Source organism: Anopheles coustani, chromosome 3, assembly GCF_943734705.1.
Source record: "Anopheles coustani chromosome 3, idAnoCousDA_361_x.2, whole genome shotgun sequence".
Lineage (NCBI taxonomy): Eukaryota > Metazoa > Arthropoda > Insecta > Diptera > Culicidae > Anopheles > Anopheles coustani.
The window spans coordinates 34,748,187-34,769,199 of NC_071288.1; the positions used below are offsets into that span (position 1 = coordinate 34,748,187).

The 21,013-nt window shown below is 50.5% G+C and overlaps 5 protein-coding genes across 6 annotated transcripts; 2 read left to right on the forward strand and 3 right to left on the reverse strand.

Moving 5' to 3' along the window:
* The first annotated feature begins 390 nt into the window (after positions 1-390).
* LOC131271192 (histone-lysine N-methyltransferase SETD1) lies at positions 391-8,183 on the forward strand. Its single transcript, XM_058272587.1, has 5 exons — positions 391-506; positions 585-738; positions 917-1,184; positions 1,265-6,824; positions 7,343-8,183. The coding sequence occupies exons 3-5, from the start codon at positions 919-921 to the stop codon at positions 7,514-7,516; spliced, it is 6,000 nt and encodes a 1,999-aa protein (XP_058128570.1). The 5' UTR covers positions 391-506; positions 585-738; positions 917-918; the 3' UTR covers positions 7,517-8,183.
* A 1,348-nt stretch (positions 8,184-9,531) lies between these two features.
* On the reverse strand, positions 9,532-11,069 carry LOC131272607 (mediator of RNA polymerase II transcription subunit 21). Its single transcript, XM_058274419.1, has 2 exons — positions 10,494-11,069; positions 9,532-10,414 (listed from the first exon to the last, which is right to left on the reverse strand). The coding sequence occupies exons 1-2, from the start codon at positions 10,533-10,535 to the stop codon at positions 10,031-10,033; spliced, it is 426 nt and encodes a 141-aa protein (XP_058130402.1). The 5' UTR covers positions 10,536-11,069; the 3' UTR covers positions 9,532-10,030.
* A 658-nt stretch (positions 11,070-11,727) lies between these two features.
* On the forward strand, positions 11,728-14,548 carry LOC131271364 (protein claret segregational). 2 transcript variants are annotated; one of them, XM_058272769.1, is made up of 3 exons: positions 11,728-11,772; positions 11,878-13,591; positions 13,668-14,548. In XM_058272769.1, exons 2-3 carry the CDS (start codon positions 11,969-11,971, stop codon positions 14,310-14,312), a joined length of 2,268 nt encoding a protein of 755 aa, XP_058128752.1. In that variant the 5' UTR covers positions 11,728-11,772; positions 11,878-11,968; the 3' UTR covers positions 14,313-14,548. The 2 variants fall into 2 exon arrangements, with proteins under 2 accessions (XP_058128752.1, XP_058128751.1); XM_058272768.1 differs by having other exon boundaries at positions 11,759-13,591.
* A 594-nt stretch (positions 14,549-15,142) lies between these two features.
* Positions 15,143-15,683, reverse strand: LOC131259931 (uncharacterized). Its single transcript, XM_058261549.1, has 2 exons — positions 15,417-15,683; positions 15,143-15,355 (listed from the first exon to the last, which is right to left on the reverse strand). Exons 1-2 carry the CDS (start codon positions 15,681-15,683, stop codon positions 15,143-15,145), a joined length of 480 nt encoding a protein of 159 aa, XP_058117532.1.
* A 544-nt stretch (positions 15,684-16,227) lies between these two features.
* Positions 16,228-20,647, reverse strand: LOC131271613 (trafficking protein particle complex subunit 10). The gene is made up of 3 exons (XM_058273102.1): positions 20,478-20,647; positions 17,221-20,400; positions 16,228-16,580 (listed from the first exon to the last, which is right to left on the reverse strand). Exons 1-3 carry the CDS (start codon positions 20,500-20,502, stop codon positions 16,345-16,347), a joined length of 3,441 nt encoding a protein of 1,146 aa, XP_058129085.1. The 5' UTR covers positions 20,503-20,647; the 3' UTR covers positions 16,228-16,344.
* Positions 20,648-21,013: the final 366 nt, after the last annotated feature.

Sequence of the window (21,013 nt, forward strand, 5' to 3'; positions counted from 1 at the left end):
TATCCGTTCTACTCTATTTCTTTGTTAAAAATAGGTTCATGAATGTTTTTCGAATCTAAGTTAAATCGTACAAAAACCTTTATCTATCTTTACCTTTATCCAATCGATCCTAATCAGCGCCCGATTCGAGTAAACTGAACGAGACTAATTGAACTCACCTCGTGTCTAGATCGAGTCATACCATATTCAAATAGATTGGGATCAAATGGAGTCCCAAACAAATCAAATCTGATATGAATCCCAAATAAATCAAATCTGATTCGAATCCCAATCTAATCATCTGGGATTCGGATCTGGGATGGGATTCGAATCTTTGGAATCTGTCTAGGGATCGAATCTTCAAGTCTTCCAAATCTCGATTCTACCAACACTACAGTAGGCGATTAGCGTAGCAAAGCTTACTGTTGTTCGTGAGGCTGCTCTGTAAATATTTCCAATTTAAGGGCGAAAAGCGTGTATTTCGTCACAGTACAATATAACTGCTTCGTTCGGTCGCAAATTGGCGAGTAAGTACAACTGTAGCAACAGTGGTTGAACAAGCAGCGCTGCGAACTTTTCTAAATTATCCCTTTCATTCATTACAGCACTGCAGAGTGGTTGTTTTGATATGGCCAATGTTTGTTCTGTACTAGGACTGGTTTCCGGACCCTCGGAAGCCTTTCGACCGTCGTAAACACGGCTGGGATATCGAGTGAAAGCAATTTCGTTATCGCACTCCCTCTTCAACAAAACTAAAAGGTAACATTTTCAGTGTCCCAAAGGTAATCTTTCGATTTTTCGCGGACCTCGCTGTTTGACATTTGATGGGGGGCTGCTTAGTTGAGGTTAGGATGCTGCACGCAGCTGTCAGAAAAGAAACGATAAACAAATCAGTTTTCGACCCCGAATTAATTGTGTTCTGTTGTTCGATTGGCAGCAATGAACGGAACGATGGAAAGTGGCGCAATGCCAAGTGCTCCACTGACACCGGGATCGGCAGCGGCGTTGAACAGTCTGTCGTTGCAAAAAACGGCCCGTAACTTCAAGCTGCTAGCGGATCCGTTTCTCCACCGCGGTGCAGCGAAGGTATATCGATACGATGGAGTTGTCCCGGGCGATCCATCCCATCCGCCGGTTATTCCTCGCGATCCACGCAGCCGACGGATACGATCCCGAGGGGAACCGCTCGATATTCCGGTGCCAAGGTTTGAACATTGCAGAATACGAATTGTTGTATGTTGATTGCCCCCTAAATTGTTTTTGTTTTTTAATCATGGCGATACAGGTTTAAAATAGATCAACATTACGTGGGTGAACCACCGGCAATAGAGATCACGATTACGAACCTCAATGACAACATCGACAAGCCGTTCCTTTCCGAAATGCTGACCAAATGTGGCACGTACACGGAGCTGTATATCTACTACCATCCCGTCTCGAACAAGCATCTCGGGTTGGCGCGAATAGTGTTCGAGAACGTACGTTCGGCGCGTTTGTGCGTGGAAAAGTTTAACGGCACCTCCGTGATGGGCAAAGTGTTGAACGTGTTCAAGGATGCATTCGGTGAACACTGCAAGCGGTTGTTGGAGGAAAAAACATCCGAAAAGAAGCCGCCACCACCGCCCCAGCAGCAGCAGCAGCTACCTGCACCCCCGTTACCACCCGGCGTTAGTGCTTCGAATCATCATCTGGCCACGAAACCACCACCTCCGTCCATACCGGAATCGCGAGCACAAACGTTGAAACCGATGCAGTATCGTAAGGCTCCTCCGGAGCCCAATACTCCCGAACCGTGGGATAAGAAAGCGCACGGAGCAACTCTTGGTGATGATACGGAACTTTGGGATGCTGATCTGTCGGGAAGTGCGGGTAACAGCCAGGACTCGACTTACTACAGCAAGGAAAAACCCGCGGCTCGAAGCCATTACGATGACTGGGAAGATGAAAGCCGGAGTGGTGGAACCAAGTACTACGAGGAAAAGGACCGTAAGCATCACCATCACCACCACAAGGGGGGTGAACGGTTGAGGGGAGAGCGCGATCGTGAAAAGGACCGTGACCATCGGTACCATGAACGTGACCGGGATCGAGACAGGGACAGCTATCGCGAACGTGAGTGGGATCAGCGAAGGCATCGGGATCGTGACAGACCGCGTGAGCGAGATCGAATGCGTGATCACGAATATCGCGAGCGTGAGTGGGACTCGAAAAAGATTCGTGGCAAAGGTTATCGTGAATCGTGGTACGGCGAACCCGGAGACGGATATGCGGGCACTAGCGCTCGATACGATGGAGGATACGATTATTATTCCTCCTCGTCGTACCCGGGTGGTTCGGACTATGGCATGTACGGTTATCCACCGGGCGAGGGAGGAAGTTTCGGAGCACCACCACCTCCGTCATCGTCCAAATGGGGTGCCCCGCAACCGCAACCGCTGCCACCACCTCCCCCACCGGAAGAGCTGTGGGACGAACCGGCCAAGAAGCCACCACCAGTACCACCGCCTATTCCGAGTGGCAGCAACAACAGTAGGACGATCATGGACGATGGCGAATTGTGGGATACGGAAGCGGCTCCCTCGAATACTGGCACGAAAGCACCTGCCTCCCAACCGCCAGCTCCGCCGTTGCCCGCATCATCATCGTCAACATCCGATGATCCGTCGAAACCGATAAAATCGACCACCACTCCGACGGACGATGACAGTGGCAGCACTCTCGATCTAGACACTCGGATAGCGCTACTCTTCAAGGAGAAAACCTTCGGTGCGGCCTCGTTTTTGCAGCTCAGCGATGACGAAGAGGAAGAAAATCGAAAGCAGAGCGAACCGGCGGCCGTCATCGAAGAGCCGCCCGTTCCAGCAGCGCCGGCGACCCCAGTGGTGAAGGAAGAAGTGGAAGAGCTGGATCAGCCGCCGATGGACATCGGAAGGCCACCAAGTCCACCACAACCGCCTGCCGAACCCGCTTTACCACCGCCTCCACCGGAGGAGGCGGAGGCACCGCCAGAACCGATCGAAACAAAACCAGTGAAACGTGAGCCAAAGCTGGAAACGTTCAAAGAGGAAGGCGCTAGCGATATTTCGTCCAGCGACGACGAGATCCTGGCGAAGGATGAGGAAGATGACTATGATGAGAAGCCGTCCACCAGCTTAATCGAAGGTTCGGAGGATTCGAAGACGGGCATACTTCTTCAGCCGGCAGCACCACCACCACCACCACTACCGAGTGATCCAGCGCCACCAGCTCCACCACCGCCATCGGAACCACCAGCGGAACCTCCGGGCGGGGCACCTGGTGGAGGAAGCTTTTCCTATCTGTATCCAACCGGACCGGGAGGTTACTACAGCTATGGCCAACAGCAGGCGGCAGTGGCAACGAGCTCCGGCTCGGGCTACTATCACCATGGTGGCTACCCGACCGGGTTCCCAGGCACCCCACTGTTCAATGCGTACGGTATCCCCGGTGCGGCCACCGGAATGTACTACCCTTCCGGTGGGAAAAAGGGGTCCGGTTCGTTTGACGATGGCCATCACGATGCGCTCGGCTCGAGTGCGAAGGACTACCGGGGGAGCCGTGGGGCAAAGCGAAACCAGTACGAAATCGCGATCGATTCGGTGGTCGATCGTGTGGTGGCCGAATTGAAGCAGATACTCAAGAAGGATTTCAACAAAAAGATGATCGAAAACACCGCCTTCAAGAAGTACGAAGCCTGGTGGGACGAGGAGGAACGCAAGAGTAAGCTCGGAGGGGAAGGCGGTAAGAGCGGTGTCGCCGGAATGTTGGAGCCTACCTCCTCCTCCTCATCGTCGCTATCGGGGCTGGCGGGGATTGGAAGCGGTGCAACGACCACGACCATCGGGGCCGCAGTGGTCAAACTGGACAAAGCCCCTGACATTAATCAGCTGCTGAGTCAAAGCTATGACAACTTGGACAGCAACAGTGGTGGGTTTGTGGGTCTTGGTTTGCGCGCGACCATTCCGAAGATGCCCAGCTTCCGGCGCATACGGAAACAACCGAGTCCGGTGCCGCAGGACGAGGATTCGCGCAAGAGCGACCAGGAGGACATGGTGCGGGGTTCGGATTCGGAAAAGGAATCGTCGAGTGGACTCACCAGCACCTCCGCCAGTACTGCAGCCCGCTCTCCGTCGAAGGGTGCGATTGCGGAAGGTGGTTCTGCTGCTGCATCCACTCCGTCTGTCGTCTCGGGTGTTGCGGGCGTGCTGAGATCCGCCTCTCGATCGAGCGATAAGCGAATGCCCAGTGTATCGTCGTTTACGTCCAGCAGTGAAGAGGACGAGGACTCCAGTGCGAGCGATTCCGATGACAGTCTCGAGTCCGGATCGCTGTCTGACGCGGACGTCGTCGTTGGTTACAGTGCCAAGCGGGCGCGGGAGCGACGTGAGCGTGAAAATCGTATCTATTCCGACTCGGACAGTAATCGGGAGATCGTGGTTAAGCATCGTCCTCCGGGGGCTACCGTTTCACCCGGATTGGGAGGATCCGCGCGTCGCCTGAAAGAGTCCAGCAGTAAAGTCGGTAAAATCTACTCCGATTCCGATTCGGACGAGATGATGACCAGTTCGCCGCGGAAACGGGAGCGCCTACCCTCCGTGTCGACGGAGAAGCGAAGAAGTCGCAGTCGGAGTTCCAGCCCGGTGGAAAAGAAGCCGCCCCCAGCAGTTATCGATCCTTCGCAACTTCCCCGGCTTTCGTTGCAGGAACTGCACGAAGATTTCTCGCCGAGCTCCGGTGATGATATGCTGCTGAGGGAGGATGACGATGACGAAACCACCCCTACCCGTCCACCGCCCACACCGGGCCGACGTGAATCATCACCGACGGTTCCGGCGGAAGGCGGAACGCCGGTGACGGCTAGTAATAACAACAACAAAATCGGCGCTACAAGCCAACAGAATCATTCGTCCTCGTCGTACGGTATCGTGTCCGACCGGATCTACAGTGATTCGGACGAGGAGCGTGAGTACCAGGAAAAGCGACGCCGGAAGGCCGAATATCTGCAGCAGGTCGAGCAGGAGTACCAGGAGGAGCTGGAGAAGCTGGCCAAAGAGAAGGCTACTCGTAAGACGGCCGGGGAGAAATCTGCTGCAGCAGCAGCAGCAGCAGCAGCCGCGGCGTCAACTGTTCCGCCTTCCGATATGGCAGCCCTGGATAAGGCTATACCCCCGACGACAATCGGCGACCGAGTCAAGAGCCTGGCGTTCACGAGCAGCAAAATGTCTAGTCTGGAAGAACCGCACACGCCGAATCTCTCGCAGCCGCCACCCACTCCTGGGGCCAGTTTGGGCGAGTTGCGTAAGGATCCACTATCGTCGATGTTCCCGATGGTGCACGCAGACGATGCGTCGGCGGCAATGGCGGCAGCCATCGATGGAAGTCAGCCCAAGAGCGAACCGTCGCCGTCTCCAACGGCAGGTAGGAAAAGGAAGGCCACCGGAGGGAAGGCACCGAAGGCACCGAAGGGCGCTCGGAAAGGGGCCAAAGATGGGCTCAATGGGTCCGGGTCTGGAACGACGGCAGCCCACCACCACGATGATGGGTTCTACGAGCACCAGGCGGCAAATCAGCCCATGGCGACCGGGACATCATCGAATGATTTCTTCAGCGAAGAGGTTCGTCGTGCATCGAAGGCATCGCCGGCTTCCTCGGACGGTAGCTCCAGCCAGGCCAGTCAGGTTGCGCTTGACCACTGCTACTCGCTACCCCCGTCTGCCTCGCCGTCTTCCTCGTCGCCCCACCAGCAGTCGGATTCATCGACACCGACGCAAAACAAATACGCACCCTCCACGGAGCATAGAGCTCTGGCGCACGATCATGGCTACACGAATAACAACACCGAGGGCGGCAAAGAGGCGTCGGTCCCGATCGCGGCGGCGGGCGAAGAGCCGAAGCGAACCGAACTGGCTGTGATGCAACCGCCACCACCGGCGGCGCACAAGGACAAGGAACGGAAACGGCCAGAAAAGCGACCGTCTGACGTGTCGGTCGATCAGGACGCGATGTTGGCCGACAGCGCCGCCCTGGAACGGTTTGTGCCCGTGCCGAAGTACCGGCAGCGTGATATGCACTCCGAGATGGCCATACTGTACGATTTCCTTACGCGCGGTATCGACAACGAGGACATCCGGTACATCCGGCAGAGCTACGACATGATGCTGCTAGACGATGCGAGCAGCTACTGGCTGAACGCGACGCACTGGGTCGACCACTGCACGACCAACCGGAACTTCGAGCCGGCCCTGCTCGCTCCGCCACCGCACTCGGCCAAGCGGCGCAAAAAGGACAAAGCGGGCGGTGGCTCCTCGCTGGCCGACATCAAGCAGCACCGGACGGGATGCGCACGCACCGAGGGCTACTACAAGATCGATCCGCGCGAGAAGGCCAAGTACAAGTACCACCACCTGAAGGGGACGGCGGCCGCAAACCACCTGAGCAACCTGGAGCTGGCGAAGGCGGTCGCCAAAATGCAGGGCATCTCGCGCGAAGCCCGCTCAAACCAGCGCCGGCTGCTGAACGCGTTCGGAGCGAGCACCGAGTCGGAGCTGCTCAAGTTCAACCAGCTCAAGTTCCGCAAGAAGCAGCTCAAGTTCGCCAAATCGGCCATCCACGATTGGGGTCTGTTCGCGATGGAACCGATCGCCGCCGACGAGATGGTGATCGAGTACGTCGGCCAGATGGTGCGCCCGTCGGTGGCCGACTTGCGCGAGACCAAGTACGAGGCGATCGGCATCGGCAGCTCGTACCTGTTCCGCATCGATATGGAGACGATCATTGATGCGACCAAATGTGGCAATTTGGCGCGATTCATCAACCACAGCTGTAATGTAAGTACACACACACACACCGAGAACCTTTTTTTCGATTTTTTTGTAACTCCTTTTCGATTTTGATTTGAATCCCTAATATGCATTCGAATTTGAGTTGGGTTATTCAGGTTCAGATTAGTGAATCTGAATGCCTCTTCGTTTCGGTTTTGAGATTCATAAATGATTGAATGAGAGATTCATGATCCATAAAGTCACTAAAATGAAAAGGGAAGACTCCCTTTTTTTGGTCCATCCACACCCATCGATGTTTTGATATTCGAATCTTCAAAGATTCATAAATCAATCTGAATGTATTATGGATGAAAGATGGTATAAATTAATCTCATCAAAAAATTAAAAGAGTAACATGAAATCGAATCACATAACGGAGATTTTAAACTCAATCTGTTTAACTCAAATCCCCATTTCAAAAAAGAGTTTTTTTTTTTTAAATTACTAACACATACATACACACATACACACATACACCCACGCATACCATTAATTTCTTGAATTTTCCAACCTTTCATTTTTAGCCCAACTGTTACGCTAAGGTTATCACGATCGAGTCGGAGAAGAAAATCGTCATCTATTCGAAGCAACCGATCGGCGTGAACGAGGAGATCACGTACGATTACAAGTTTCCGCTGGAGGACGAAAAGATTCCCTGTCTGTGCGGTGCTCCCGGGTGCCGAGGCACGCTCAACTAAACACCGCACACACAACACACACATACACTTTCCGAGGACGAACCTTCTCTTCATCTGTACATATTCGTGCTTGTATATATATTTGTTCCATTAGAAAAAATGCTCAACAGCGCGAGATCACTCCCGTCTCTTAGATGAATAGTTTTCCTTTTTTTATGGTAGCAGTTGGTCATAATTTAAAATTATACAACTACTGGCGCCGGCCAGTAGCATCCTGATTAACTTCACTACCACCACTGCCACCGCTACCGTTGCGCAGACCTTGGCCCGTCCGAGTGTACTCCTTTCTTTCCTTCCGAGTGTGATCGTTCTATCCGCATCGACGAATAGTTGTTAGTTTTGTGGTGGTGTATCGTCAAGAGTCTTTTTTTTTTAGTTGAATTGTTGTGTTTTGTTCTCATTGTCCTCGTAGTGCATAAATCTTCTTTTGCAAGAGGAAACAATTCCCCTCCATTAAGGGGAAAGGGGTGAGCAGGAACCATCGAAGATCCCTCTGTGGCCGGAGACCACCCCATCCGTTGCGTACGTTGCGGAAGTCAAAAAAAAGGCATACAAATAGGAGATTTAATCTTGATCAATAGAGCATAGTCGATACAGAAAAAATACACTTTAATGAAATACGAATTATTAAAAGAAACGAAAAGGAACTCCAATCGACAGGTTAAAACGTTGGTTTGTTGTACTATTTCTGCTCCGTGAAAATGTTGAGAAATTATGTGTTTTAAGGATCAAATGGATTATGTCGTTTAATTTCTACTAAATCGGTAAAATATAAGTAAACAAACACAATATGGGCACGTCCATTTATAGTTGCCCCTTGTATACTTTTATAAAAAAAGTCCTTCATCTTCTTGGCGTAACGAGCTTTTTGGTCATGCCTGCCCGTTAAGGGCTTACGAGACTTGTTTCCCTGTTGTACGTGGATAGTCAGTCCTCTCATACAGGGGAGGGTCCGGTCTCGGTTGGGATTCGAACCCACGCCGTCGAGTTGGTGAGTCCCGGCGCTCATGGGCCTATTTTCTAACCGGCGCTACCGCTCGGCTGTCGCGGATAAAAAAGTCCTAATTTTCCCAAATTATCCCTTCATTGGTCATTGAAAATAATGGCTTGGAGGAAAAATATAGCCCCTTCCTAGGCTTTTATTATTATTATTATTTATTGGGGTATGACGGAAGTTGCCGTATTGTTAGAGCCAACATGCTCTAACATACTTTTTTATTCTTAGGGCATTTCCTCCCTACGGTTGGGCCTTATCCCGGGCTTTCTCGGTTGTTATAACTCGTGTGCGGGGTTGGTGTGTGTTGATTTACTATTGCAGTATGTGGTGTGATGAGGTGCGTCGATTTTTCTATTGCTGGGATGGTGTGTGGGAATCCGGGGGTGGGTATGTATGAACCGGGTGCGGAGCTTCTTGGCGGCTGATTTGTGCCTTTTGTCACTGGCAGCGCTCCTTCTGCCCTCGCCTATTTCAGGTCAGCCGAATTACGAATACCCTACGGATAAAACCAAAGGAAAAAGAACCAGAAAAAAAAACAGAAAAAAACCCAGACAACAACGCACAAGTCTGCCTACCTATGGTACGGCGATACTCCCTGCTCTATGTGACTCCACAAACCGGTCTGGTCTCCGTGGGACAGATCTAATTAGACACAGGACATGTAAGGCTGTACGAAATTACACAACTTGAGCTGGGGAAGGGATAGGGTTTGGGAGGAATAAGGGATGGGAATCATAGGACCAAGCCGGTGTCTCTTGCATAGCGGTATATTATCCTCATGAACGCGATGTCCCTGCTCGCCAATATGTCGCGTATTGGAGTACCCGGCCGTCGGCTTTCCTAGGCTTTTCTATAATCCAGATAATTTACGACGATTATTTAAATACCACGCTGTAAAACGTGTCCAAATTGAATTGAAAATGCTGTTTTAAATGTAATGCTTATGTTAATCTAAAGCCTAGACATCGTTCAACATGAACAGGATTTAAGGATTTCTCTCCTATAAAACCTCAAGAACGACATTGCTGAACGTAATTTTTTACTTATAAATCCATCCTTTATTTTACTTACATTACAAATCAATGAACATATATGAACAAACTGAAATAAAATATCCGTTTCTCCAGTGTTGGTGGTTTTATGAGTGAGGGGTTATTTTTGATTTTGGGCAGCTCAAGCAGTGCACCCATACTGTCCGTCGTGGTCTTCGCTGTCGTCTTTCTCTTGGCTTTCATAAGTATCCAGTTCCCATTTTGCTGCTTCGCTTTGTCTTTAACTCCTGCCGGTCACGCTAGTACGATTCGCTTGCCTTCTACCTTAATGGTGTACAATTGACTAAATATCCAAATCCGATCTGCTCGTTGCTTCCCTGAAGTAGGCTTTAATTTGTTGCCGTTTTAGCGAACAAATCTAACAAACGCACGGCGCACTGGTTTTGCCGGTAACCGTTGATATTATTCCCGTTTCGTATTAACAAATTGTTTTTCTCTGACCAGCCGAGAAACACGACACCGATTTTACGACGAATACTGCATGTCCAGCTGTGACTGAGCGATATCACTGAGGGCGGCCTGGATCTTCTCCAGCAGCAGTTCACCTTTCCGAACGATCTCCTCCAGCTTTTCGGCCGACTCTTTGTTTTCGGTTTCGAGCCGCTGCAACGCCTGCACCTGCAGCTCGATCGAGCTTTCCTCGCTGGGCAGAGATTCGATGAGGGTGTCAATGTCTTTGGCGCATCGGGAGATCAGGGTGGAGAATAGCTGCGGGAAGTCCTCCGGTGGCTGCTGCTGCTGCACCTGCTGTTGAGGCGTTTGGGATCCGGTACGCTCAAAACCGGCAAACTTGCTCGGAACCGAGCACTGCTGGAGGATGCCGATGCTGTTGCAAAAGTGTTCCGCTTGCTGGAAGAAAAGGTAAAATACACCACAACAAGCCATCAGTACTACTGCAGCTAACAACGGATCGTCCATCGTTGTTCACCTGATTCACCGTGTCCTGTAGCTGAGTTAGTCGGTCAGCCATCGCTTCGAAGACTATTGAATAATCCAGCTTTCCGACGGTTTTGAAGAAAAGAAAAGGGGAAAAAAGAAAACCAAAGAAGGCAAACAAACTAATCCTAACGGAGGAACCCGCAGCACCGGATGAAGTTGGATCGGAGAGTAGGAAGAAGAAATGAACGATTCGCGTTGGCTGCGCTCGCTCGGTACGCCAACAACGATGTTGATAGGCGAATTGACTATGCTATACAATCAATTTTTGCGTGGCCGAATAATTGATAACGACGCGGAGCACGAGGAGAAGTGTTTGTTGTTGATTTCGGTTCCGGACTGCTTTTCCTAGAAGGTGGATTATGGCTTTTGTTCCCGCAGCCAAGATCACCAAGTAGGCATAGCGCTGCCTGAGGTCTTGATGTCTCGCACCGTTTCGAACGCGGACGGGATCCGACAGTCGGCGGCTCTCCGGGGACGACCGGGCAAGCGAAGCTAGCGCACAATCTGGCGTACGTTTCGGTTCCTGACTTTCACCAGCTTTAGAACACAACTGTGTTGACCAGAGAATCTGCTTTCTGAGCTTTCTATCTTTCTCGCTCGTTCGCGAGGTAGGATGTTACGGTATGTATACATTACAAGGTAAAGTGTGAGCTAAAGTCAAGTGACAACTCTCGCACCAACAATAAAGTTCTTTTCCAATGTGTGACAATAAATAGCTCTAAATGGGTTCATAATCATAATAAATAAACTTGAAAAGAAATTCTGAAAAGCACCTTAACTGCGACAGTACTTTTGTAGTGATGAAACTAACTACGTTGACATAGCGGTGGCGGACATGACAAACGTAGCCAGTGAGACCTTGATATGTATACATACTTTGGGCAGAATCGACAACAATTGTTGACAAATCTTAAAATAGTCTGTTTATGGTCACCACTACAATACTTCACAGTCGCATCGTTTAGGAATTAACCATTTTTCGCAAAAGCCAAAATAATGCAACATTTTTCATAGAAAACCAAAGATACTTTGTAGCTTATGGCAGCTGAAACACAAATTACTCAACAGATCACTGCTAAGCACATAATTAATTTAACGTATTGAAAAATTTGAAAGGACGTGAAATATTCCCGCGTCATGAGCTCCCGTCAGTCGTGAGTACCCGAAGCGGACACTCAAAACAATTTCAATTTTTCAACGACAGAAATAACTGAAAACCGCCAGCTTGGATTGCACTCGACGTCAAAGACGCAAAACAAACGGTGTTGGTGAAGATTCGTTGCAAAAATTAGCTAGGTAGGCACACGAATTAAACATAGTAGCACAGTGAATGGCGTATTAGCTATATTTTGGTATCGTTTTATCTTCCATAGACGTGACTAATTGAGTGTTAACCAAAACGGTAGGTTTGTGACGGAAAAGACAGAGTGGAAGCTAACGCCTCAAGTGATCCAGCAAAGTGAAATGTTCACAATGGACTCCAAGATACCGAAACCGTCGTTCCTCAGAAAACCGGCCGGCCCTATGAGCTTACCCGGGAATGCCCGGCTACCGTTGAGTAGAGATTTGCTTAATCTACCATCCGCTAACTCGACCATGTTCTCAAAGGTACGTGCAGCATCACCGGAGCAGCGAAGCAATGGTGTGCTAAACCGTGCCAAACTTCGCCGCAGCCGGTCGGCAACTGATCTTAATCGACCCGACTTCCATCGGCCCAAATATGTGACCAACCTGGGGACGATTCCATCCCGAACGGTCAACATCAGTGCGGCCACCATCGCTATGATGGCCAGCAGTGATTTGGTGAAATCGGTGCACGGTGATGGATTCAAAAATGGCCCCTCTCAACACCATCATCTTCGCCGGAGTCGTTCTGCCTGCGACATTGCGATGAAGTCCAACGTTTCGACGGCCTCATCAACGACAACCTCGTCGTCCACCAGCGGACCGAAACCGTTGGCCGGAATCAAACGACAACCGGTGGCAGCTGTTACAATCTCGCGCAATTACAATGGGCCGGCAAAGGTGGCAAAGATTGATACGGCACGGGTTGGGGCAGTTGGTGTTGCAAGAAACGTAGCGCAGAAGCCGGCGGTTTCAGTCCCGCCCGCTGCAACAGCGAGAAAACCTATGCAATTGCCGAAAACTATTGTTGGAACGAATGCAGCCACTGGCTCTAAAACCGGAGGCCCAAATGGAACTAAACCGAGCGGAACTGCTAAAACCATGACGAAACGCATCCCTCCGTACGACTACAAAGCACGTTTTGCTCAATTGCATGAGAAGCATAAGGCGCTGCAGGCAAAGTACGAAAAGCTTACGGAAGACCACGCTAGCCGCGAATCGCTCCAGGAACAGTATCAGGATTGCGTGAGCGAGCTAGAGGAGTTAAAAACCCAGTACCAGGCGGTGACAAGTGAATTTAAAGCGACCAGCGAAGAAAATCGCGAACTCAAGCTGACCAGCCAGAAGCTATCGGCGGCGCTGCAGGACACGGAGGCGGAACTGGACAAGTACAAGGTAAAGTTTACCACCACCCACGAAGAAAACCGTGAGCTCAAGAAACAACTCCGCGAGCTCGAGGAGCGGTCAGCCTTCCTGGAGGAAGAGAACGTTACCCTTCAGTACACGAACCAGCGGAACGCGGAGCTGCTGTTTCAGGCCAACATCGAGCGGAAAGATTTGCACAATATGGTCATGGATTTGCGTGGCAATATTCGGGTGTTTTGCCGCGTGCGGCCCCCGCTCGCTTCGGAGTTGCATAGGGTCGAGTGCGGCTGGAAGTATCTGGACGAACAGTCGCTCGAGCTGGCGGCGATGGATGGCACCAACAAGCGGATCGATTTCAGCTTTGACCATGTGTTTCATCCGAGAACTACACAGCAAGACATTTTTGACAACGTATCGCCCCTAATACAGTCGGCTCTGGATGGGTACAATGTGTGCATTTTTGCCTATGGTCAAACGGGAAGTGGTAAAACGTACACCATGGACGGTGTGCCGGAGGATCTGGGAGTAATCCCTCGAACAGTGGACCTAATCTTCAATGCCATTAACGACTACAAACGCTTCGGTTGGGAGTATGAGGTATGCGGGTCATGCGTTACTTTGATCCAGTGGTTGGATGTGTTTATAAACTTAATCTTGCTTTTTTTCTGTTTAGATTCGTGTAACCTTCCTTGAAATTTACAACGAGATCCTGTACGACCTGCTGGACACATCCGGCACGACGAAGGACCTGGAGATACGGATGGCAAATGCGAAAAACAAAACCGAAGTGTACGTGTCGAACATCATCGAAGAGACAGTCGATTCGACCGGTCGGTTACACCAGCTGATGGCGATCGCAAAGATGAACCGGGCCACGGCGGCCACCGCCGGCAATGAGCGTTCCTCGCGTTCGCATGCGGTCACGAAAATCACGCTTATCGGTACGCACCAGGACAAGGGTGAAACGTGTGTCGGTTCGGTGAATCTGGTCGATCTGGCAGGCTCGGAGAGTCCAAAGACGAGCACCCGGATGGACGAGACGAAAAACATCAACCGGTCGCTGAGCGAGCTGAGCAATGTCATCTTGGCGCTGGTGCAGCGCAACGAACACATCCCCTACCGGAATTCGAAGCTAACGCATCTGCTGATGCCGAGCCTGGGCGGTAACTCGAAGACGCTGATGTTCGTCAACGTGGCCCCGTTCCAGGACTGCTTCACGGAGACGGTGAAATCGTTGCGCTTCGCGTCCCAGGTGAACTCGTGCAAGATGCAAAAGGTTCGAAAAAACAAAGTGCTGAACAGTTCTAGCGTCGTTTAGGAAGGGTTTATTGTGTTAATTTATAGAGCAAACATTTGAATAACAAAGCTAAGCATATATCTGAATATTTTTTTAAACAAAACGAGCGAATCATTATATACTAACAAAACAGCGAGCACGCGAGCATGCCAAAACGAACGGACATTTTATTCGACTGCAAGACTTGACTGTCGCAAACATTTTTCAGAGCATTTATCGTTAGGTCAAACGGCAAGCGTTATATATCGAATAATAGACATTCTAAGGTTAGCGCTTAGCATAAGAAAATCCCAACCGTACAATAAATGTGTTTTTTTTACAAACCCTCTGGTTTGAGTTGTAAATTTAAGTCCCTTTCGCAAATTAACGACATGGTGCTGAAGACCTGCAGCCCCAGGTTGATGGTCAGCAGGCACAGGGCTGGCCAAACATGAGCATCAATTTTATGCAACACCGTCAGCACTCTTCCGCGGGGTTTGTTACGCACCGAACGGCGTCCACTGCGACTAATCTGCACTGCAATATTGGCGACGATGCGTAGCATGGCCAGCAAAATCGAAAGCGAAACAACAGCCAGCAAAATCCATAGGACAACAAACTTGTCCGATGTGTTTAGTGCATTGATATAGCTTTCGACCTGCCATCCGTTGATGATAAGAATCGTGATGAGTTTAATGACAATTTGTGGATCACAACGTGACCAACGTGACTCTGCCGGGCGCTGCTGGACATTACCGTTGCGGTTTGAAATGTAACGGAAAAGAATATAAGCATTTGAACAGTATGTTAATACTACCCGTGTGGGTCATCTCACCTGAAGCGTGTCCATCGTCAATGGTTATCAAACCCCGCTAAGCAGAACTGTTTACCAAATGTTGGTGCGGAACGGGCGGTAACTGCTGGTTGAACAGCACCGTACACTGGGCGCTTATGTCGTTAAAAATTTGTAGCGTCAGGTTGACGGTAAAAAGGACAATTGTTAGCCCCAAAGAAAGTCCTCGGTGTAACGAAGAAGGGGGTTGCTTCGTTTCACTCTGAATTTTTCGTATGACTATCAGTGGGAACTGAAAGAGTGCAAGAGAAAAATGAACGAACATACAGCAAACCGGGCCTGGTCACACATACCACGCAGAAGATGGAAATGATGATGAAGACTATGTTGAACCAAAACTTTGGACCCAACTCGGGTCCCACTTGCACCAGCGATTCGAGCTGGTGTAGATTGACCGTTAAAATCGTGATCAATCCGGCGATGCTGCTCACGTCGATCGTGGTCGTGTCCGTTTCCTCCCTTCCGGTGTCCACTGAGGTGCGACGGGGTGAGTTATTGTCCTCTGTTTCCTCGCCCGATCTACTAACCATTTGCATTGAACTGTCGGGCTGATCGGCCATGATATCGCGAAGCGAATGGAACAACTGGTGCCCTACGGGATGGCTAGACCACTCTTAAGGTCATCGGGAGCGACACTGTTTGCTTTTTTCGGATGTCCGTATGAAACTGAAATCGAACGTAATTTGGTTTGTCTGGTGCATTCGATGCATTTGGGACAGTCGATAAGATAAAAAGGGTGATCTCATCGTTTTCTAGGAATAATGCCCTACTTCAACGAAACCTGCCACTGGGCTAGGTGTTTAATGCAATTTTATTTTTGACTGTTGCTCGAGTCAAAATCTCGATAATCTGGCGATAGCGATTATCTATCATTTGGCACACCCAAAATTTTTCTTTATTTTCTCCTAAAAAATAAAGAAAATAAAATTTCATCGAAATAGGCGACATGACGAATAAAACCTTTATCATATTCTTTGAATGGTGCCTGTCAACAAACAGGTTCCTAAAAAGTATACGGTACGGTTCGGATGCCTTATCTTTAGGAATCTTTTCTTTCCGCATCCGAAGTAAGAAATTTTTTAACAAATGTAACGTAGGTTTGCGTTTGGAATGCGTCATGTTGAAGCTTTTTAATATAATAACAATACGATGCGCAAATTGTATTTCATACACCATCCTGCCACCGATCATATCGTAAGCACGTGGGCCACTCGGCCATTATTACTGGGGCTGGTCGGTGCTGGTGCTGGCAAGGACGTGGATTTGCATGCTCTTGGTCGAGTTGTAGATCTGACCGGGCGGGAACGGCTGCAGCCGGGAGTGGGTGTCATTTTTCGACTTGTTCGCCGAGATGTACTTCGATAGGCGGATGTTGGGCAGGGGTAGGAAGCCGGCGGTTAGCGGCAGTACATCCAGCGTGATGCTGTGGCTTTCGACCTCCTCCATCGAAATGACACCTGGATGGGGAGAGTTGAAAAGAATAGTAGGGAAGACGTTGCACACGAATGTTAGTTTTGCTATTGTTATACCAACTTCTTAGTTCCGATCATGTAAACCTTATCTTATTTTAAAATGTTTTCGGCGGTTTTAAAATGAACGACCGTAACGTTGGCGTAATGACCGTCTTCGGTCATGCCTACTTGGCTTACTAGACTTTTTCGCTTAGTGTACGTCGATAGTCAATCTTAATTCTTCTTTCGTATCGCCATCTGCCGATAGCATGCTGGACTGTAGAACGTGTTCGCCCAACTATGTCACCAACTTTTTGTATTGAATATCCTTTGCTATACAGTGCAAGAATTCGTTTCCTCAATTCAACGCCAGTTTCCTGTCTTGACTCTTCCATTTAGCAACAAAATTGAAAACTCCAAGAAAGTTACGTGTGAAACAAGTCTGCAAGCTGCCCTGAACCCTATATGTCATAATTACCTAGGCCTACTTGATCAGTATCAAGAAATTTCCAGATGAACTAGATGGTGTACCACATGGTACTTTATACTGTATATACAGTTGCTCCCAAAAGTGAAGGTACAGTGTCGATTTGATCGTTCAACAATTCACAGCACAAACTTTCCAGGTGGATTGTTTTAAACCTACCTGCCGTACGCCCAACAACGGCCCACATGTTCTGGTCGGCCAGCACCTCGTACATCAGATCGCCGTACGGATTGTCATGTACTTTGGTGATGCGTAGATTCAGATGGCAGACGGAGTTCACGCGGCAAAGCTCTTGCGGTTCCACCTTCGCGCAGATCGTAAACAGGGTCGTGTAGTCCATCACGTCGAACGTGACGCTGTACGGTAGGTAGTGGCGTCGTTCCTCTGGCAGCCCAGCGTCGGCAAAGCGCATTTGAAACACCACCTGCACCAGGGGCAGCTCCGCTTCCGCTTTAAGTGCCTCCACCTGGAACTCGTACAGGTACGAAATAGAGAGCGCTTTGCTCATGACCGTTTCCTGCTGCTCGGGCGGATTAATGTCGATGATGGTGACGCCCTCGGCGGCGCACGTCATGCGCACATCGCGCAACATCAGCCGATAGTCGCTGACACCCTTCAGCACGACCTGCAGGAACTTGCGGGCCCCGGATGAGTGTAGCCGACAGGAGGCAATTAGGGCGGGCATAAAGTGCAGCGGGATGGAAATTTCGTTCCGGCTCCAGGGCACCGCCAGAGATACCTTTTGCTCGATCGCACGTTCCTCCCGCTTGCCGGGCAGCTCACAGATCGCCTCGAGTGCGATCGTGCGCTTTTCGAACGGCGCAAAATTCAGCAACGGAACAATCAGTTCCTTTTCGAACGCCGGCTGCTCCCGTTGCTCACCGGCTGGTAGTCTCATTTTGAGGTTCTTCGAGCAGCGCATCGTGGCAGTGGCATCCTTCGGAAAGCGAAAACTTCCAGCGGAGATAATCAGCTCAACCGCTTGCTCAACGCCGGCCACCAGATTGACGAAGTTCAACGACGCAACGGAGGCTTTGGTGATGGTTTCGAAGTTGGACAGCTTCACCGAGAGTGATTCCGAGAGAAATTCTACCGTTTCTACCTGCACCGACAGCTGCCGGAAGCTCCACGTTCCCACGCGCGTGGCTTTGGCTTTCAGCGTGATCGTGTTACGGCCGGGCTGCAGGATGAGCCTCTGCTCGCTCGCTAGACAATGGGTAAAGTCCGACCGCTGCGTAGGGGAGATCTTGCGCCGCGTGCTGCTACTCCGACGGACCGGTTGCTTCGTGCGATTGTCACACGCCACCGATGATCCGGCTAGCGTGTTGTCCTGTTTGTAGTCGAGATGGAGTATAATGGGGAGCTGTGCGCCAACATCTTTTGTCCCTTGGACACCCACCGCAGCCGGGGTGGCGTCGAGACTTTGCTTGGCGTTCATTTCGAAGGACAGTAGTACCTGGTCAGCGATCAGCTCACGGGGGAAGTTACTTTCTAGGTCGAGCGTCACCAGGATGAAGTCATCCTGCACGATCGAAACACTGTCCAGCTCTATGGAAACCACCCGGAAGTGGTCCTCCAGGGTATTGATTACGCTGAGCGCATTTATATCGATATTGCGGATGTTCTGCAGTGTCCTTAGCGATTTACTAAATTCGTCGAAATAGAACGTGCGCACGAGTAGCTCCAGATCGGGACAGCAAGCGATCGCACTGCACGTTTTCGTATAGTTTACGTTGTCCTCCATCTTGCGATAGCACGAGGCCAGATCGAGCAGCGTTTGGCTGGCCAGGTAGTGCCAATTTTCCGTCTTCAGTTCGCGCAACACGTCCGTGAAGAAGTTGACCGCTTTCTGCGGTTCGTTGAGGGTGATGTAGAAGTTTCCCAGGTCCAATCCCACCAATCGGGCCGATCGCAACCGGGACACGTGCTTGTACGTGCTGATCGCCAACTCGCTCAGCTCGAGGTAAAGCTTCCTGAATGCCTGATTCGAACCGAGCGCTTCCTTTAGCGTATCGGTGGCCGATTTTTTCGGCTTACGTGCGGGTGAGTGAGTCGCCTGTTTGGTGCCAAGCTCCGGCTCGAGCCGACCCGCCCCACCGTTACCCAGCTCGGGTAAGCTATCGCCCATACCGGCCGAAAGATGCACAACCGTGTGCAGCTGCTCGGAGGTTGGCACGAACCCGGGCAGCAGCCCGCACTGTTTGCCGAGACCGTACAGTTTCTCTTTGGCCAGGTTCCAGATGGGTGCCGAAAATTGAGAGCACTTGTAGATATCCTTCGATTCCTGCACCTTGTCGCACAGGTTAAGCACCTCGAGAGCGCACACAAACTCCCAGCAGGCCATGGCTCCCTCGGGTGTGTCCAGCTTAAGAGCTTCGATTTCACGCAGCGTAGAAAACAGGAACGGAAGCAACCTTTCAGCGATTTCCCACGGCTTTCCGGCCGCATCCAACAGAACGCACTGCCGCTCGAACAGATACGAACGGAACTCGAGCAGTGTCACGTTGCCAGCGATGATCTTTTCGCGCGTCTCACGCATTTTAGCCGCATTCAGCGATATGCCGTGGAACGCGTTCAGCGGTTGTTCGAATATGTGCAGCCACTTTTGCTTCTCCCCGAACACGGTGTTGAGGATAAATTGGGAGAACATTGCATCCAGCTCGTCGTACTGCACCAGCGCCTCCGGGTACTGGCCGAGCATTTCCAGCACGAACGCCAGCTGCTCCTGCAGGACAAAGTAATCGATAAAACTCCAGTTCTCCTGTATGCGATTCTCCCGGTTCGTACGAATCAGTTCCTCGTACTTTACGATGGTTTTGTTGTATCCGGTCAGCATCAGGTGACGAATGCGCTGCAGCAGACAGCGGAACGATTCCGTTGCTTTCATCTCAAACTTGGCCGGATTCAGCACCGACAGACAGCGGTCGCCGTTCTTCGATGCAAAATCGAGCCGTATCTTGTCGAGCACGGTCGTGCGCGGGAGTATGTTTTTCGACTTCTTCATATCCAACGTTTCCAACAGCAGGATCATCCAGTCCGTGACGTTGTAGTTGTTGAGCACCTTGAGCCATTGGTCGATTTCTTCCTTCACCGAGCCCCGGTACGCCTCGACGTCGCTACACTCCGTCACGTAGATATGCAGCACGGGATGATCCACAATGTTCCACCGCCCATCCTTGAACTTTTCCAGCGCGGTCTGATCGAACGGTTTAAAGGTGGCTTCCACACGCACATTCTTCACCGGGCGCCCGTACGACCGCTTCCATTCGGCCGTGTCGGATGGAAGGGCCGCGACAATGTGCGGTTCCAGTGTTTTGAAAATACGCACATCGCCTGAATCTGGAAGAGGGACGCACGCAAGGGTATATTGTTTACGTGGTCATCCAAAAAAAATGGGACCAAGCCGTCCTACTTACACGTCAGTATAGGTTTGCAGTTCATTTTCGGCCGCTCCTAATGCCGTGAGGCGTTGAAAAACATCCACAGTACCGAGATACAACGTAAAATTCGACGCCACTAGTGGTGGCGAATTTTCTAGTGAACAATTAAACACATTTTAACACCCTGCACGATGGGAGGATCACTTGTTTTGATTTCTACTTGCACTTTCTCCCGAGTAAATGTGTGAGCCTGTTTACACGATGCAACCTACCAACTGGTCGGTAGCTCTGCAGCACATTTTTTACCGCGTGACTACATCAAGCGTACCATACCAAAAAACGGATGCGGTCAGGTGTCAAAAACCGATTTTCCTGTCAGAATCAACCGATGTCCCGCTAGGCGATTTCGAGCAAATCGTCCCAAAAAAATGTCCTAACCGCTTGGCAGCTCGAAATATCGTCTTTTGAATCGAAAGATTCGACTCCCGGTAGGGATTCAGTTCCCCACCACTAGTCTGTTGTGCTGTGAGTGAAATAAGCCCTATTGGTACATCGGTTGTCATGTTCGTTGT

What these genes read in the sequence shown, in the direction of transcription:
- LOC131259931 (XM_058261549.1), bottom strand. Translation starts at nt 15,683, where the DNA reads ATGGCCGATCAGCCCGACAGTTCAATGCAAATGGTTAGTAGATCGGGC. An exon ending in TCATTTCCATCTTCTGCGTG is followed by an intron (nt 15,356 to 15,416) that starts GTATGTGTGACC and finishes GCACTCTTTCAG; the next exon opens with TTCCCACTGATAGTCATACG.
- LOC131271613 (XM_058273102.1), bottom strand. Translation starts at nt 20,502, where the DNA reads ATGAACTGCAAACCTATACTGACGT. An exon ending in CTGCAAACCTATACTGACGT is followed by an intron (nt 20,401 to 20,477) that starts GTAAGTAGGACG and finishes TCCCTCTTCCAG; the next exon opens with ATTCAGGCGATGTGCGTATT. An exon ending in CGTTGTTGGGCGTACGGCAG is followed by an intron (nt 16,581 to 17,220) that starts GTAGGTTTAAAA and finishes CTCCCCATCCAG; the next exon opens with GTGTCATTTCGATGGAGGAG.
- LOC131271192 (XM_058272587.1), top strand. Translation starts at nt 919, where the DNA reads ATGAACGGAACGATGGAAAGTGGCGCAATGCCAAGTGCTCCACTGACA. An exon ending in CTCGATATTCCGGTGCCAAG is followed by an intron (nt 1,185 to 1,264) that starts GTTTGAACATTG and finishes ATGGCGATACAG; the next exon opens with GTTTAAAATAGATCAACATT. An exon ending in TCATCAACCACAGCTGTAAT is followed by an intron (nt 6,825 to 7,342) that starts GTAAGTACACAC and finishes TTTCATTTTTAG; the next exon opens with CCCAACTGTTACGCTAAGGT.
- LOC131272607 (XM_058274419.1), bottom strand. Translation starts at nt 10,535, where the DNA reads ATGGCTGACCGACTAACTCAGCTACAGGACACGGTGAATCAG. An exon ending in TACAGGACACGGTGAATCAG is followed by an intron (nt 10,415 to 10,493) that starts GTGAACAACGAT and finishes CTTTTCTTCCAG; the next exon opens with CAAGCGGAACACTTTTGCAA.
- LOC131271364 (XM_058272769.1), top strand. Translation starts at nt 11,969, where the DNA reads ATGTTCACAATGGACTCCAAGATACCGAAACCGTCGTTCCTCAGAAAA. An exon ending in GCTTCGGTTGGGAGTATGAG is followed by an intron (nt 13,592 to 13,667) that starts GTATGCGGGTCA and finishes TTTTCTGTTTAG; the next exon opens with ATTCGTGTAACCTTCCTTGA.